At 45.1% G+C, this 16,120-nt stretch overlaps 2 protein-coding genes across 2 annotated transcripts in view; both read right to left on the reverse strand.

Moving 5' to 3' along the window:
- eif2ak3 (eukaryotic translation initiation factor 2-alpha kinase 3) overlaps positions 1-8,373 on the reverse strand; it is a 30,621-nt gene extending 22,248 nt beyond the window's left edge. Inside the window, exon 1 of the mRNA XM_075447683.1 lies at positions 7,826-8,373. Coding sequence (XP_075303798.1) covers positions 7,826-8,133 — 308 coding nt within the window. The 5' untranslated portion in view covers positions 8,134-8,373. The remainder of the gene's footprint in view (positions 1-7,825) is intronic.
- Positions 8,374-9,336: 963 nt separating this feature from the next.
- rpia (ribose 5-phosphate isomerase A (ribose 5-phosphate epimerase)) lies at positions 9,337-15,450 on the reverse strand. The gene is made up of 9 exons (XM_075448276.1): positions 15,073-15,450; positions 14,604-14,664; positions 14,081-14,136; positions 13,586-13,645; positions 13,343-13,407; positions 13,191-13,259; positions 12,971-13,112; positions 11,672-11,771; positions 9,337-11,369 (listed from the first exon to the last, which is right to left on the reverse strand). Exons 1-9 carry the CDS (start codon positions 15,256-15,258, stop codon positions 11,272-11,274), a joined length of 837 nt encoding a protein of 278 aa, XP_075304391.1. The 5' UTR covers positions 15,259-15,450; the 3' UTR covers positions 9,337-11,271.
- Between the last annotated feature and the right edge of the window lie 670 nt (positions 15,451-16,120).

Genomic DNA, 16,120 nt, shown 5'->3' on the forward strand with positions numbered 1-16,120 from the left:
ATCGCTTAAAGAAAAAAAAAGAAAATCTTTTTCAACGGACAAAAATACTTGTAATGCTGAATGAATCCGTTTTACACATATTTCATTCATTAGCCCTGCTGGCTGACAACGGGCAACTGCAGCTGCGACCGGGGGAAATGAGACGCAGGGGGTAAGAGTGTTTGCTTTGCATGATATATCATCTGAGGGGCTACCGGCAGCACCGGCGCGCCTCACCCCTGAGAGGAGATTATACAGTATCCCACTGATGAATTTTTACCCCAATTAATTTCACAGCTTTACCAAACGCTTTATTAGGTGAATGAACTTAGTACTAAGAGAACAATTCTAATAATGGATTTCATAGCTGTTCATGTGCCCACGCAGCAATATCTGTTCACAGCGCTTCCTTTTCCTTTTTTTCTCCTAATAGTCTTGACTTTAATGAATTGAGACATCCAGCCCCACCCGTCGCTTAACTGTTAGACTTACTGCCGCATTGCTTGTCAATCATGTGCGGGGCTCCGCTCGTGGCCACATCCCCACTATTGATTTGTATCCGTCTAGAGGAGGAGCTGTCAACCGGGCTTTTAGCTTCATTTAACCAGCGAGGGCCCGTACACGCCATCTCCCAGTACCCGCTGCTTCACATGCAAGCAGTCGGGATGAGAGAAGTTTCCCTCTGTTGAGATACACAGGGGTTTAACTGCCTCCCTCCAGGGTAAGTAGACAGAAGATGCTGAAGTAGAGCAAAGTGTCACACTTGTTCACTTTCACGGCAGACTCACAAAGCAGCAATGAGAGAAAATGTGCACTGCGATAGCAAAAATAAAAGCAGTGGTTTTACCACACTGGACACCTTTTAAAGCAGGAGATGTCTAATGACTCACTATAATATCTTATTGATTTTAACTATCGAACAATCCTCTGTGATAAAAGGGAACGGGAATGTTCAACTGGGATGTTTAAGGCTTAAAAGGATTATTTCAAAGGGTGTAAATCAATTTTTGCAACATTTCTCTCCTGCTTCACTGTAGTCATTAATTTACTGGGAGGTACGGTTTGCTGATCTGAAGGAGCAACTCCAGTCCGCGTAAAAATGCAAATAGGATCGCGGAACAATTACAGCCAACGTGTCTCTCATCCCTATCAAAGCCGAGATTATCTTCCCAAATCTGCTCTGAGCATCATCAGCCTCACCACTAGCGCTGAAGTGCAGGGTGCTAAGAAAAACATTGTTTTTCCTTGCAGCCACCAATAAAAACACAGCGCTCAAGCCTGCTCTCACCCTCTCAATTGGCTGCCAGACCCTGCCAAAAATATTAGGCTGATTGGTTGTTGCTAAGCAGTCGGCTCTCTGAGAGGGTGGAAGCTTTGGCGGCTTTCACTCGACCGGGACCCCGCCACCCCCACCCCTCCCCGCACTACTCCTCACAAGTCATACAGTGAATGCAGAAGTGAGGTAAAAGTCACAGAGAGCACTGAGTTCATCCTCAGAGATAGAAGGAGGGTAAAGCAGGAGATTTCATTCAGAGAGAACGATCAAAAGGCTGCTGTGGGCTCTTTGTACTCCAGATAAAGGATGAGAAGTAGTGGTGGTGGGGCAGGAGGGGGGGTTGGGCTTCATTTTAAAAGTTAGGTATCATGATACCAGTGTAGAAAACAAAAAATAAAGGAGGGAAAAGAGGGAGAGACTTCAAATATAGAACCGAAGCTTTAATTAAAAAACAACTGAAACAAAACAAACAGCCCCGCTGCATCATTTACAACTCGAGGCAATTTATTTACCACGTCTGAGCCCCGAGACACCGCGGCTCTGCTCGGCACCAAAGGGATAACATGTAGCCTGTGGGGCTGCTGCTGCTGCCGACCGTGACAGATGTGGAGACACTGAAGAAGACATTTGAAGAGAGGGGGAAAAAGGGAGAAAGGGCTCGAGTGACGCTGCCAACAGTCTGTGGGCTGTTAGCGTCCTCGTCTCTAATGCTGTCAAAGTGTCATAATAGTGCTGAGTGTTTCTTAAATCACAAAGCGTATGGTGGAGCAGGGAGCCAATTAGCCTCGCTCTCACCAGACTCCGCTCCTCAGAGACACTCGGCCTCAGTCTGCGCACACCGACAAAACCGAGCTTCTGGTAAACACGCTCCATTGAAAGAAACGGCTGGGATGTTTACACAGGCTGAGTCTCCAAGGAGCACCAGCTCCTCAGCCGGACCAATCCTGAAAGCCTGCCGCTTTCCCACCAGCCAATGGAAACACCAGTTTCCTCCTCGCTTAGCCAATGGGTGGACAGCTCTGCAAGCTCCAAGCCACTGGCAGGGCAGGACTGCCTGTAACCATGCAACAGCAAGCAGCCTGGGCGCAAGCCGGAGTGTGGAGCTCTGCTGCCGCGCAGCTGCCACTCAGCCTACCGTGCAGCCGCTGCGAGGCAGAGCAAAAATACGAGAGCATGGGGAGCACGTGGGGAGAAAGTTATGGATGCGGCTCTCAGGCGGCCACACCCAGCACCACCAGCTGCATCAAGGAAACAGCGGCCATTTGGAAACATAAGGCCACAGCCAGAGCAGGGAAGGGTTTATACAGGTCACTGAAGATTGTAAAAAGCAGCTGTTTATGTGCAATAATGTTTCATATAAACATTCAGATGAGACTAAACGTCTCAACAAACACACAAAGGTGACATAAATGTGCCACCAAGCCAGCATGACATCAATAATCACATGATTACACAGATGACATAATATCAGTGCCTAAGCACATTTTAATGTGATGGCAGAGTTTATATAACTGCCCTCTGAACTTGGGAAAATAAACAAGCGATCATTTGTATGTCTTCCTCAGGGCAGCTGAAGCCTGGTGTGGACTTAGGTGGCAGAATCCAATGTATCCATCAGCGTCGATGCAGCAGAGAGCAAAGGGTGTGGTTCAAAAGAAAGAGAAAAAAAAAAGTACTAGCAGGAAAAACACACACCATTTAAAAGTGTTGCCATCGCCCTCTTTCCCCTCCTCACACGTGGTAAAATCCAAACTCTGTGGCGCCACGCTCCTGCCAGCTCATTGGCTGTTAAGGAGCACCGATCTGGGGATCTGATTCGTTGTTGCTAAGCAGTGATGAGTCGGTGAGAGTGAAAACAAGACAGCGTGGTCCTACTGACTATCAGCCAACTCTGTTTTCATCCTACCCTCCTTACTTCTCTTTCCCCCTCCTTCTGTCTCTCTCAGAGAATCACACCTTTCTGCCTCTGCCCCACCCATACTGCAGTGCTGCCAGACGGGTCCTGCCGACTTACCAAAATAGCCACTGACCTAATAAATTCACTCCCACTGATAATCATGTTTGAAAACCGGTATTCTTTCGCAGGAACATTTGTGAAGACCTGGTTGCGGATTCAACCGCTCTATAAACAGAGCGCTGGAATCTTGTCAGATGTTTCTGCTGTAAACCGGACGGTGTCAGTCAAGATCACAGGACGTCAGGAAGTCATCGCCTTTCAACATCAGCGAGTGCTCATCCATTTAGGAAACCGATTTAAACATTATGACAAAGAATAAGTACTTTCATTAAACAAACAAAAATCCCAACAGGAATAAAAACATGGTTACATAAGAAAGTGATACCAAAGAGATTAGATAAGGTTGTGTGAAGTGACACAGAGTTTAGTAGCCGGAAATATGTATTCAAACCTTGCTAATTTACAACAAACACTGACTTTAAAGAACTGCGTTTTTTAGGCTCAATTAAAACTTCCCAGAGGGAGTTCAGACATCTACATCCTGACCTGTTATTTTGGGGACTGTGTCTATTATTAAAACACGGAGAGCTGCAAAGGAAAAAAAGTGTCTTCACTTCATCCTTTACCTTACTCTAACCAGACCCATGCGGCCAACTCGAATTCTGAGCACTGGCCCGTCTTTCCGACTGCAATTGGCCCACAAATCACCCGGCTTGGCCGATTGGCTGTTGCTAAGCAGTATGCTGGTAGAAGCTGGCCTGCAAACAAGGTGGCCCAGAAGAGCTGTTGCAGCTACAAAGCCCGGGGGTGTGGGTGTGTGTGTGTGTGTGTTTGGGGGGGGGGGGGGGGGTTCAAACAAAGCTACTGTCCTCTCTGCTCTCACCTGCAAGTGGTCCCTGAGGTGCTGGAGAGCCCAGTGGAGCACTTGCTTGCCGAGGCGTCAAAGCTGGCAGCGCCATCACATGTATGATTCACACACAAAAGGGTTCTAAACATATGCCCGTACACATACATGCGCTGAGACAGGTGTAATATCAGGTCTCCAGAGCGGAGTTTCTGACATAAAGATGGCAGAGAAAGGCGACGTGACAGCTGTCAGGCGACACGACAGCAGCACTCGTCGCAATCTGAGGGTCGGATCAAAGCAAACATCTAGAATATTTATAGATTACAGGATACAAAGAGGGGGGGAACAAAAACAAGTGCAAATGACAGAAACTTAGAGATGTTGACATCTGAGCAGCAGAGAGCTGCTTTCGAGAAACTGTTTTAGAAGTGATCAACTGCTAAATGTAATTTGTAAATTTAAATATTTTTTTTTTTTTTTTTTTTTAAAGGGCTTCTTTGGAGGTCCAGGCTGTTCAAGTTGTGATACTGTCAACAAAGCACCGAGATTAAAGGGGTTCCTCCACCTGGAAAAAGTGGTACGTGACAGTAAAGCCACTTTGGTGGCGTGAAAAAGAGCAACAAAGACGCTGTGTCTGGGTTAAATGAGGGGTGTGTTGGTGTCACCGTCACAGGATCAGGTGTGTTTGACTTGGAAAGGAAGGCGCTGATAAAGCACAGAGAGGTCGGTCACAGAAAGAAGGGGTGGAAGGTGCTCCAAAGGCTGACCTATGCAGTGCTGAAGGGCGATAACTGCAGCCGGGTTGCCTCTTTATTCTTTAAATTCACCATCATCCAATAACTATGACATGTAGAACAACAACTGAACAACTGAATTTCTCCTGAAAGAGTTATTTTGACTTTTACCTTGTGATGGAAAACAGAGCATACTGTATGTGGTATTATATATATATATATACTCGAGGGGTGGCATTAAAAAGCAATGCGCAAGTGTGAGAACATCAGGGAGGCAGCAAGGGGAAGATGAGAGAGACTAAACTCAGGAGCGAGAGACAAAGAGAATACATTCAACAGAAAAAGACATAACTCCTTGGCACAGCACCAGGGAGGGTGTGATCCGTCTTACAGCGTATTGACCCAAGAAAAGCAGAAAATGTGTCGTCTTTTCCGGCTAACTCGCTCACTAAATTTGTTGACTTGTGCCGTACATGCGCACGTTGGTGTTAGAAGAAAAACCTCTGTGGAGGTCTACATGGAAGACTTCTCAGAGGCAAACAGTAAGCGAACGCGTGAGGAAGGCTGTGAGAGGAAAGAAAACACACTGAGAGCAGGTGATGCAGAGTGTGACAGGGCTGACAAACGGAGGGATGTGTATAGGAAGAGAAGGAGGCGCAGACAGCCAGCAGCAGCAGGGTGTGACCAGCACCAAGACCAACGCTCAGGAGTTTTCCTGCAGCAGCTGAGGTGACTGGCAGGGGAATAGCCTGCTTCTGCCGGAGCAGAACTGTTCTGTTGATCACTTTCAGTTTGCTGTTTGATGGCGTACCGCAGGTGACGGGCAGGAAGGCGTGTTTCTATCACACAACTTATAACACTTTTCACTTTGTTTCTGCTCCTGCTGAGGCACTGTTCGTAAACAGATAGCCGCTTCTTGTTTGTACAGTGTGGAAAAAAAAAAAAAAGTTACACATATATTTTTCCCTTCTTGTCTATTTCAAAGTTCGACACATTAAAAACTAAAACCACACTCCTCCTTACTCAGAGGTTCCCTGCTGTGAGAAAGCAGGGTCTGTATGGCAGAACAAGGCAAGAGCGAATATCCAATGCTTTGGGGGGAGAGCTGTAAAGTGAGCCTCAAGATTTAAATTTAAAAAAAAAAAAAAGGTTGACCGAAAATGGGGGAAACCGGCTGCATTTTTAACCACTGCGTAGATGCAATAGCAGCACGTTTCAACCTTAAGGTCAGAAACCCCACCAGAGTCTTCAAAAGGTTCGACTCCCGACAAGGCTTTTTTTTTTTTTTTTTTTAATAACTTCAATCAAACTCCCTGTTGGAAAACAGACAGGATGTTTAGGTTACTACACAGAGAATAATTTAGCACGGGACATCCAATGCTTCCAACCAAGAAAATAATAAGGATTGGAGGAGGCTATATCACAGGCAAAGATGTCTGTAATGGTCCTGGTAAAAGATAAATAAATAACAGGAGGAACACTCATGAAGAACACACTGCACCAAATATCTGAGGTGGGCGTCAAAACCTACTGTACTCCAAGGAAGACCAAATCCATGCTGTACCCACTGTGCCAATAGCTGCATCCCACTTTGGGCGGCAGCAGCAGCAGCTGTGGTTTGTGTGAGGCACTAAACTTTGGAGCGGAATGCCTTTACACGATAATATAACAACATGTCAACTGTTTTCATGTTAGAGTTGTATTTTGGGTTCGTGACTAAAGGGCAAGACGTTCACCTTTCGATTCTACCGCAAGTTTTCACTACTGTCGGCGAACCCCCCCCCCCCCCCCGTCCTCCCCTTTAACAGAACTCCCATCAACCCAACTTCTATTCAAACAGCAACAGATCAGAGCCATCAATCCACAGCCTTCAAAAGCAACCCTGCCACATTAAAGCACCGCAGCCGCCACCACTTCGTCTTAAACTCCTGTTCAACTGCGGTTAATTCTATAAACAAAACTCCTCTGTGCTAAGAAGCGGGCTGTGTGCTGAGTGGAGGATATAAGCAGCGCATCAAGAGGGGACGTTATCTCTGTTGTCAAGTGAGAAGGCAGGTTGCCTTACCGTGCCGGAAACACAGTGTAGTGTTTTCGATTTGTAAAAAAATAAAAAAACAGAAAAAGAAACTTGACGACCTCACCGAGAAGTGAACATTTGACAGACATGGCCTTTATAATCGAGCTCCTGACATTAGCACCTTTGTTATTTATCGAACATGAATCAACCGCGGCGTCGACCTCAAAGCGCACGTGCTCGTGTGTTTCCAGAGAGCGGGTGCGCGTTACCGTATCGATGCAAGTTCTAACAAACCCCAAAACAACAGCAAAGACGGGTCAGTTCAGGACGTGTTCCAGGTTCACGGCTGAAATTGCGCAGGAAAAACTTTAAATTGGGCCTCAGAAAACTTTCTGGGAGATGACATTGAGTGTTTTTCAACCACTTTCCAAGCTTTATTAACTGTTGTCTGCCTAAAGCACTTCTCTTTCCACAACACAATTAAGTTCGTTTGCTAATATTTCAACACTAATTTACATCATATATCGGTAAGTGTGTATGACGACTATGAAATTGTGTCAACTTCCCATGCGATTTTCCATTCAAACTTCAAAAGATAAGTCTACGCCCATTATCGGACACCTCGACGCAATTGTCCGTCAAGACTTCGTTTGCCCTCTTTTCTGCTCCGACTGTCCACTGTCATCACTAAACATTAGTGCCACAACAATTATTCAACATTAACAAAGGGTTGTTATGGGAATATTTACAGGAAACGTGCAGTTTATGAGTTAGTGGTGCACAAGCAAACGCAACCACAACTTTTGATACAAGCGCTATGGCGGAAGGATACCCAAAAATATAAGTCCAAGAACTGTGAAAGGGTCGTTTAAGCTAACAAAATTCAAAAAGTCGTAGTAGCGCTTTGTATTTATAGACTTGTCACTTGGGATGTCGTACATACGGAAAGTGTCCGACAATGGGTGTCTAGCCACAAGCTGTCCGTTTCCACACTTTTTAAAAAACATTTAATTACCTTGAAGGTCGGACGTTCCCGTTACTTTCTCCATATGATTCGTCGGCCTCACCTGCCGACCCGTTCTCGTCGTCCTCCACGGTAACGTCTGCTCCAGTGACCGGGGTGCCTACGTTCTCCAAGCCGCGCTCCATGACTCTTGCACCATTTTCTGCCGAGGTCGAACGTGAACCCCGGGCGGCAAATTGCGACTCCCTCCCGATAGTGGAGCCCTGAGCTTGCGAAGTCCCGAATCCTATGAGCGCTTTTAGCAACAGCAGGAGCACCAGGGAAATGCTCACGTTTCCAAAGTGAAGCCCCCTTTCCATTTGTAAGACTGGCACATTAGTGAAATATGAGATTTACATGCCACTGGACGTGTAAATCTGAACATACAATTAAAATTAAAGTGCGAAAAACTTAAACGACATAGAAAACTTCGTTGAGTCTACAAAACGCCCCTTTGAATGTGTTCTTTAAGTAAACATAAACAGCCTCTGGGACACCATGTTATTCCCTTTATACGAGATTGAGACTTGCCTTGGTAACGGTAAATCCCGCCTTGTTACTACACCACGGTTGGACAGTAAACTCCATAAATTCATTTAACCTTACTGTAGTCGTTTCTTATTGCGCAGTTTGCTGTCACTCACGCTTCCTCGCATACTAAGCAGAATATGATTGTATTACATATCCGTCACTCAAAGAGGTGGACTCAGCGCGTGCCACCCCACCAAACAGTGAAGGCCATTGGCTAAACGCCTGCCTGTCCCAGCGACGCAGGCGCAATGGCAAAGATGACGCAAAAATATTCCCCGATGGCGATTCTTTGTTGAGGATCTATGATTGGTTGAAAGTGTCGTCGTCCGTCCAATAAGAGAGGCATTACCGGAAAGCAGAATCGCTATTGGTTGACTTGAGCTCAGGTTTACTAAATGGAAGCGCTGTATTGGACAATTCAAGAGTCATTCAAGCGAAGTTAAGTCTGGCCGACGTGAAAGCATCAACGTGGCTTCAGTGTATATGATAGATACAGTTCCTGTTCCTGGTCACGAGTTGGTCTTACTTTCGCATACACAAAGGACTTGACGTTATTTCTCTATAACGGTATGCACTTCCTTAATGTATGAAGTACATCTTTTATGCATTTAGATGTGTACATGAGGTCATAGTATGTAAGTTTGTTGAGCTTGCAAAAAGTCTAAAGGACTAAAAGTTGCTGTATTTCTGGCGCCTCCTTGTGGCCAAAGAGGAATGCTGAATATTAGGAACGTACTGACCCGTAAAAGCAAACTTACACTCGTAAAATTGGAACAATTTACGAAAAAGAACGCTGATATTCACAGAGGCTGCAACTAACTCACTTTAATTTAGTTTATTCGTGGATTTGTAGATCAGTCATGGGAAAAGTAAATAGATGTTCACAATTCTCCAGAGCCTTGGGTGTCACATCTACTCCAACACCTAATGTTAAAGACAGAATGACAAGAATAACTTGCACTAAATAATCAGAAATAAAACAAGGAGGCATGTTTTAATTTTTGGTCCTGTATTGATTGACAAAAAAAAAAAAAAAAGTACCTTCACAGAAAAACAGTATTCACAGTCAACTGGTTAAGAAGTGAATAAATTAAATGCTGGTGCAATCCATCTCAGTTTTACACTGCCACTGAGGCTGAGAGAGAACATGCCAATTCGGCCTCTTTCCTTTGATTTATGAGGCTATGATGAAATCCCGGCTGTCTTTACAGAACGGTGGCTTCAAAATTACAAACTAACCGCCTTGGCTTGTTTGTTTGAACTCCCAAGCCGTAATGCTCCAAGTCTCTCATAGATGTGCATACAGAAATATACATTTCCAAAGTTATCGTAAGGCTTTGTGAGCCGACACGTTTCAAACAGATGCCGCAGACAGTGACTGTAACCTGCCGTATGGAGTGACAGCTTATTTCCTCCAAGTACCGTCTGTTAGGATGGGTAGGACTGAATTTTAAGAAGAATCTCAACACATATTCCTAGAACATTCAATGCCAAAGAAGCTGCACAGTGCAGTTTTTAAGACTTGGAACATTTCCTCTGCCCAGGGAGGCGCTCTAATGCCATTTCTGCTAGTGCAGCTTTTAACAAGGTGTCACAGTGCTGGCCAGCTCCAAAACCTGAATAAAAAGGGACATTTTTCTTAATCTAACCTTCCAAGGCACACAAAATCTACCAGACTATATTTGACATTCCCGGTAAATGTGACAACTGTCATTCATCACAGTTGTATATTTTTTCAAATGAAACTTATGGCACAAGACTTTCTGAGAGCAAACAGCTTGTTAGGAGTAAATAACCGTCATGCAAGTGACTTCCAGGCACAAAAATTACAAACACAATGGAGGGGGGGGCATGCATTAAAGTACACACATTCACTGTTACCCACCCCTTTTTTCCCCATTAGACCACAATCAGTGAGGTTGCAGACTGTGAAACTCAGAGGTAAACACAAACCGTCTCCTTCCATGCAAGGAAACCAAATCATGACTCATTGCAAACGGTGGCCGTCGCTTCCAGCTCAGCAGTGGAACCAACGAATCGATACATACAGCCCGAAGTTTCCGTTCAGTTCTGCTAACGAGGGTCCGACAACAGTAGTTTTCAGATCAACATCCTATGCTCCTCCATTCCAATTTAGCCAAATGCTGGTGAATGCAACTGAAATCGGAGACGATCAAACTGGTCATAAGCCACATCACTGCTGAATGACAGAGCAGGACATTTTCTTTTTCCCTTAATCTTTCCAAACCACATCATCCCTGCTGTAACAGCAGGACAGCAGATTCATTACAGCCCACCTCTGTGCCATATGTCTACATGGGACATGTCTTGTCATGCATTTTCTGAACACAATAACCAAATAACAGATTCTTGTTTGCACATAAGTTTATATTTTAACCTTGCATTCTTTATGTCAAAGCATCAGTTCATGGCATCGGTTTCAGTGAATCTAGTGAACAAAAACTGATTCTTTCTTCCTGCTTTAAGGGATTTGGTTCATTTGGGTATTTTCATTTCCATCAGCTTCGCAGAGAATACTGTAACATCCGCATGTGAGGTTTTAAATTTAAGTTTAAGAGTGTTTGAGGACTAAAAATAGGCACACATAAGGACACTTTAGTTTCATTCAGCAGCTTTTCACCACCCGAGAATCACAGTTCTGCAGCCAAACCCGTCAATTACAGCAACGTTCCCAGTTTGACTTGAGTTTCCTCATCAGGCACTTTAAAACTCTGACAATCAGAAGCACCACCTGCTGGATGAGAAAAATCAAGTGGACCTCGGTATCTTGCAACTTATTTTGTGATGAGTGAAATCTTCCCTGCTTCAGTTGTGTGTGACACCGAGAGAAGATTGTAAGTACGGCACTTGTGGGAGCAGTGAGGTTTTCCAGAGGAGGACGGACGGCAGGGATTGTGGCAGACTCATCAGTTGACTGGAGCATCCCGAACCTGCACGCTTCCATCCTCCATCCCAAAGTACGCCCGTTCAGCCATGCTCACAAAAAGCCCCGTCTCCACCACACCTAAACGCAACACAACACAACAGCGGTTAAATCACCTAAACGCAACACAACAGTGGTTAGATATAGTGCCAGAGCAAATGTCCTCATACCACAAATCTAAAATGTTGACTTAAATATTTATTCTAGACTAAAGACTAGAATAAACTTTGGAAAGTTTGTTGAGGTTGGTAAGTGTATGTATGAGTCTCCTGCCAACGTTTACCATTTCTGGGAGTCTTGATGCGATGACACGTCAGCACCAGGTTTAACACCAGTGCACGAGAGCAGACCTATGTCACATCCTCCAAAAACAAAAGCCTCACCTGGGATCATCTTGATCGCAGTGTTGACTTCCTTCCAGTTCTGAGCATGCTCAAACTTCCAATCCAGGATGAAGTTGCTGTTGTCAGTGACGACGGGACCCTGAGGGCCAAAATGCACAAAGTGGTTCACTGATCACAATACTGAATCAGAGGAGGTCATCCTGAAGTATTTACAAGACAAACAGAATGCAGCTTGTTTGCTGGCGGCACCACCAGCCCGCTTGGCAGTTTAAAAAATGCTTTAATGCGACTCATTATGTGTGACCATAGAGCGACCTTTAAATAAATAACAGCACGTGTTACCCAAGAACCAGCTGAGAACCAATTAGACCAGAGAGCCACGTCATCGAGTCACTTTTCCTGTTTCCTCTGATGCGTGTGAAGCTCCATCAGATGTACTTGGAATTTCTTTAGATGATCCCAGTGCAGGGAGACGGTTCATCATCACAGATGCAAACTGATGTCCTTTTATAACCAGTCCAGTTCATAAACAACGTTTTAAACAGTCAGGATTTGTGGATGCTCTTTGCAGCAGGGAGTGACTTTTCAATATTGCTGCCATGGCGCTTCACGCAGAATCTAAATTCCAGCTGGTGATAATAAAGCAACACTAGAGAAGTTTGTAAGCCGTTAAACTATGTGCTTCCAACTCATTTTCAAGTATGCTGACTTTTCTTTTGCGTACTCTCGGGCCTGAAAACAGAGCCTTGAATTCACAGTCCTCGGTTCTTTATTGGTCTCTCTTGAATTAAACAAATTAAAGTTCATTTAAAAGAATTGAGTGGGAGGCCAGTCGTTACAGTTCTGCTCTGCAGACTTTTAATGAGGCAGTCACAGTGTGTGTGTGTAAGTGTTGTTAAGCCCACACAGTTGGACATATCAATAGTGGAAGTTGTTGCCTTGTATTTATTTCCTTCATATTTGACTAACTGAGTTATGAGAGGAATGGATCTGCTTTGCTGCAGGCTAATGTGACGCTAACTTACTGAAGAATTCATGTAAAACACAGGCTTACTTAAAGGAGTTTAGTTATCCCAATCCGTGCTGGGTAGGTGTCCGTTACTGCCACCAAGGAACAGCTATTACCAGGAAAAAATTTGCAACATCGACCTTGAAACAGACCCTTAGAGATCCAGAACTCATTTATGAGGACACAAATTCAGAAAAACACCCTGGAGCGCCACAAAGCAGCTGTGAAGTGAAAACGAGTGCAAAACTGCTCCGGTAACAAACATGTGAGGTGTTATGAGGACGGCAAACGGAGACCGTCAGATACAGACAATAGAATCAAACACTCACTGCCTTGCTGACGGCCATCCTTAAGTTAGCCTCCCCTCCAAAGCGCTTGGCTATCATCCTGGAAATGGGGATGTACGCCATGGGGATAACTTCAATGGGAACTCCCTTTTTCCACTGTTGGCCCAGAGCCTTAGAGTCCTTTCTGGGAGATGAAACGAGCAATCAGCTCTGATCACATCCACACTTCCTCATTTCGGCACATCAGTTAGCTAACACACACCTGTAGTCGGCAATGACGACAAAATGCTTTGCACAGCCAGCTACGATCTTCTCTTGAGTCAGGCAGCCACTGATAAACAAAAACACGGTGCGTGAGCGAGAGAGAGAGAGAGCTCCGCCTAAACTGGATCATCTGTGCTCAACTGTACTCACCCTCCACCTTTTATCAGTGTGAGCTCTGCATCCACCTCATCCGCACCATCAATTGCCACATCCAGCTGAGCACAAGCACAATACAGCGCACAGACAAGTCAAATGACGTTTCCAACATCTACAGATCGCAGCAGCGCACGCTCAATTCTCACAATGCGCCGATTTAATCTGACAGGGTTCGAGCGGCAGCATACTGCGGCATCGCCACGGCTCTCAGATTCATCTGTAACCAGCTCGTCATACCTCTGGGTGCCTGTCCAGATCTGACAGCACGAGGCCATGCTGCAGGATCAGCTGTCGAGCCTGTGGGAGGAAGAGGACAGACAAGGAGGCAGGGGAGGTGATACGGAGCACCAAGGGAAATCTGTCATTCCATTTTATAGACTTACCTCTTTGATATTCCTTTAAACACACCTACTCATTTAAGATGAATGAATCATCAACATATCTAAAGCATGTTATTTTTTTTTGCTCAAGTTAAATTTTTGTAGTTCGTATTCTATCCAATGACACACTTCCATCGACACACAAACACATAATGTTATTTAGCAACAACTCAACCCGCCTGTAGCAACTTCCTCAGAAAAATCTGTTGGCACCACTTGCTTCACTAAAGGTGTCATGTTCACGTTTTCACAAATGTCGGGGGAAATGGGTCTTAGGCAATAAACTGAAAAGCACAAAGTGCACACACCAACTGTGAAAACAATAACAGACAGTGCAGGTCTTCAAACCAACCTGGAAGGAGGTGGGCACACACACTATGTTGAGTTTTTCCTGGCGCACTCTCTCCGCTGCAACAGTTGACACACAAAGTTAAAAACAGGAGGATTGTGAGTAAAGAATTCTGCTCCTTATATGCACGTGTTGTAATCACAGAAGAATGTGCACTACACTACAGTTTTTTAGCTGGAACAATTGATTATCACCTATAGATTATCATCTATGCAACACACACTGAAACTGAACTAGAAGACACCGCAGGAAGGGGCGGTTAGCTTCTCTCTGCTTCCTGTGGTGACATGTCTGTCCAAATACAAGTCTTGAGCCGCCCATCATGTCTTTATGTTTTGCTTCCAAACAGCAAGACTTTTATTGTAACCATTAAAGTGGTCTTGAGCAATAGTTCTCCGGGCTTTCTGGGGGTCTTTTTTCTTCGGACATTGGAGTAGCACAAGGCATTTAAGATGTAGATGTTCTCTGACACTCTGCAACCCTGTGAGTTACATCAAACATTAAAGCTTAAATTGGTCTTACTCACCTAATCTGTCCACAGCGTATACAATAGTTGACCCGCTGCCCACTCCAACCACCTGGTTGTTCTGCAGTAGACAGAAAATAACCCTTAGAAGAAGATAGAACCCCTCTAATTCTGGACTGCAGCCCACTACGTTGGCTAATTTATTTCCGTTTGACCAGCAGTGAGAACTATGCTGGCACCTTGCACATGCTGCTGTATATTTAGTCCTTAATGCAGAGCAAACTTAGCTCACTTACTGGGTGCAAGTATAACACCGAGTTAAGTCGGTTTAAAATCGTGGAAGTTAGATAACTAGTCCAGTAAGTTTGTATGCTAGGCTTTCAACTGCACCATTTAGCTAACTACGCTAGCACTTAGCTTTGACTTTTATATGTCGCCGTTTAAAGGCTGACACATTGCGAGTGAGAAAAAGCGCAGGCGGCAAACATAAAACACATGTTAGCTAACAGCGACACTGGGTCCACCGTACCTGGACGTGGTTGTCCACGGCGGCGCAAGCGGCCAGTTTCTTCGCCTCTTCTGCCATGTTTGCCACAGACTGGCTGAACAGATGCACGTGCTGCTGATTGCCGAGCGCGACCAGCCTCCAGGAGGATGGAGCAGAGAGAGATCCAGCTGCGAGTTTACTGAAAGAAGCCCACCTCTGGAGTCTCATGACCAGGAGACCCCGGCCCCCAAATCAAACAAACAGGCACGACACGGAGGATTCCGCTCCGCACAAGGAGGTCACGAGGAGTGGGTTTAAACGTTGGTTAAAGTTGCGTTAAGTGCGTCGTGTCCCAGTCTGGTATTAATCGTTTATAGTTACAGTTGACGCGTCCAGTCACGTCTTGAAGATCTGCGGTTATGTGCGCAGGTGCGGCTCAGCAGCGGCACCACGTGGACACAGGGCGCGTGGACGCTCACCTGTTTATAAGGACTGTTTGAAGGGTTTATCCTCTTAGGAGCATGTATGTTAGGAGCTATCCATTTCCACTGCAGTCCTGGTATATGATGACATTTCTTGCGTGTAAGGTTGACTTTTAGCTCACGGGAGGCGCAGGAGGAAGGTGTCGAAACGATTCACAAAGAAATTTAATTTCCTGGACAGGACCATAGGTGTGATCCCAACCCTCTATTTAAATTCCTTTTATTGTGTGTTCAAATCTGGGTGAACATTGGGATGAACCGGCAGCTAAGTATTTGGACAGTGTCCCAACATATGGAATCATAAACAGTAACCCCACCCCACCACCAGAGACATGTGCTGAGCTGGTGCGATTGTTCTCATTTTCCATCCCAAGTGCTACATTTTTACATCTGATTGCTGTTGAGGAAAATGTACAATCCATAGATGCTCCACAGCAGAGTGAAGAGGGCCACCGTTACAGGCTGAAAAAAAAAAAGAAAAGAAAAGGATCTCTCAAGCGACGGGAGAACATTTCTAGAGTGGCAAACTCTGGACAATTTGATAAACTGTTAAAACAAGAGTGAAGGCCTGGAAGACTGGGAGGACATCCACAGTGGATGACTGTCAG

The sequence above is a fragment of the Odontesthes bonariensis genome, chromosome 17 (assembly GCF_027942865.1).
Source record: "Odontesthes bonariensis isolate fOdoBon6 chromosome 17, fOdoBon6.hap1, whole genome shotgun sequence".
Taxonomy (NCBI): Eukaryota; Metazoa; Chordata; class Actinopteri; order Atheriniformes; family Atherinopsidae; genus Odontesthes; species Odontesthes bonariensis.

Bases quoted from the DNA above. Each gene is read 5' to 3' on its own strand.
- rpia (XM_075448276.1), bottom strand. From the start codon at position 15,258: ATGAGACTCCAGAGGTGGGCTTCTTTCAGTAAACTCGCAGCTGGATCT. The intron at 14,665-15,072 runs GTACGGTGGACC...TGTCTACTGCAG, and splicing joins CCGTGGACAACCACGTCCAG to AACAACCAGGTGGTTGGAGT. The intron at 14,137-14,603 runs GTGAGTAAGACC...CAACTGTTGCAG, and splicing joins ATACGCTGTGGACAGATTAG to CGGAGAGAGTGCGCCAGGAA.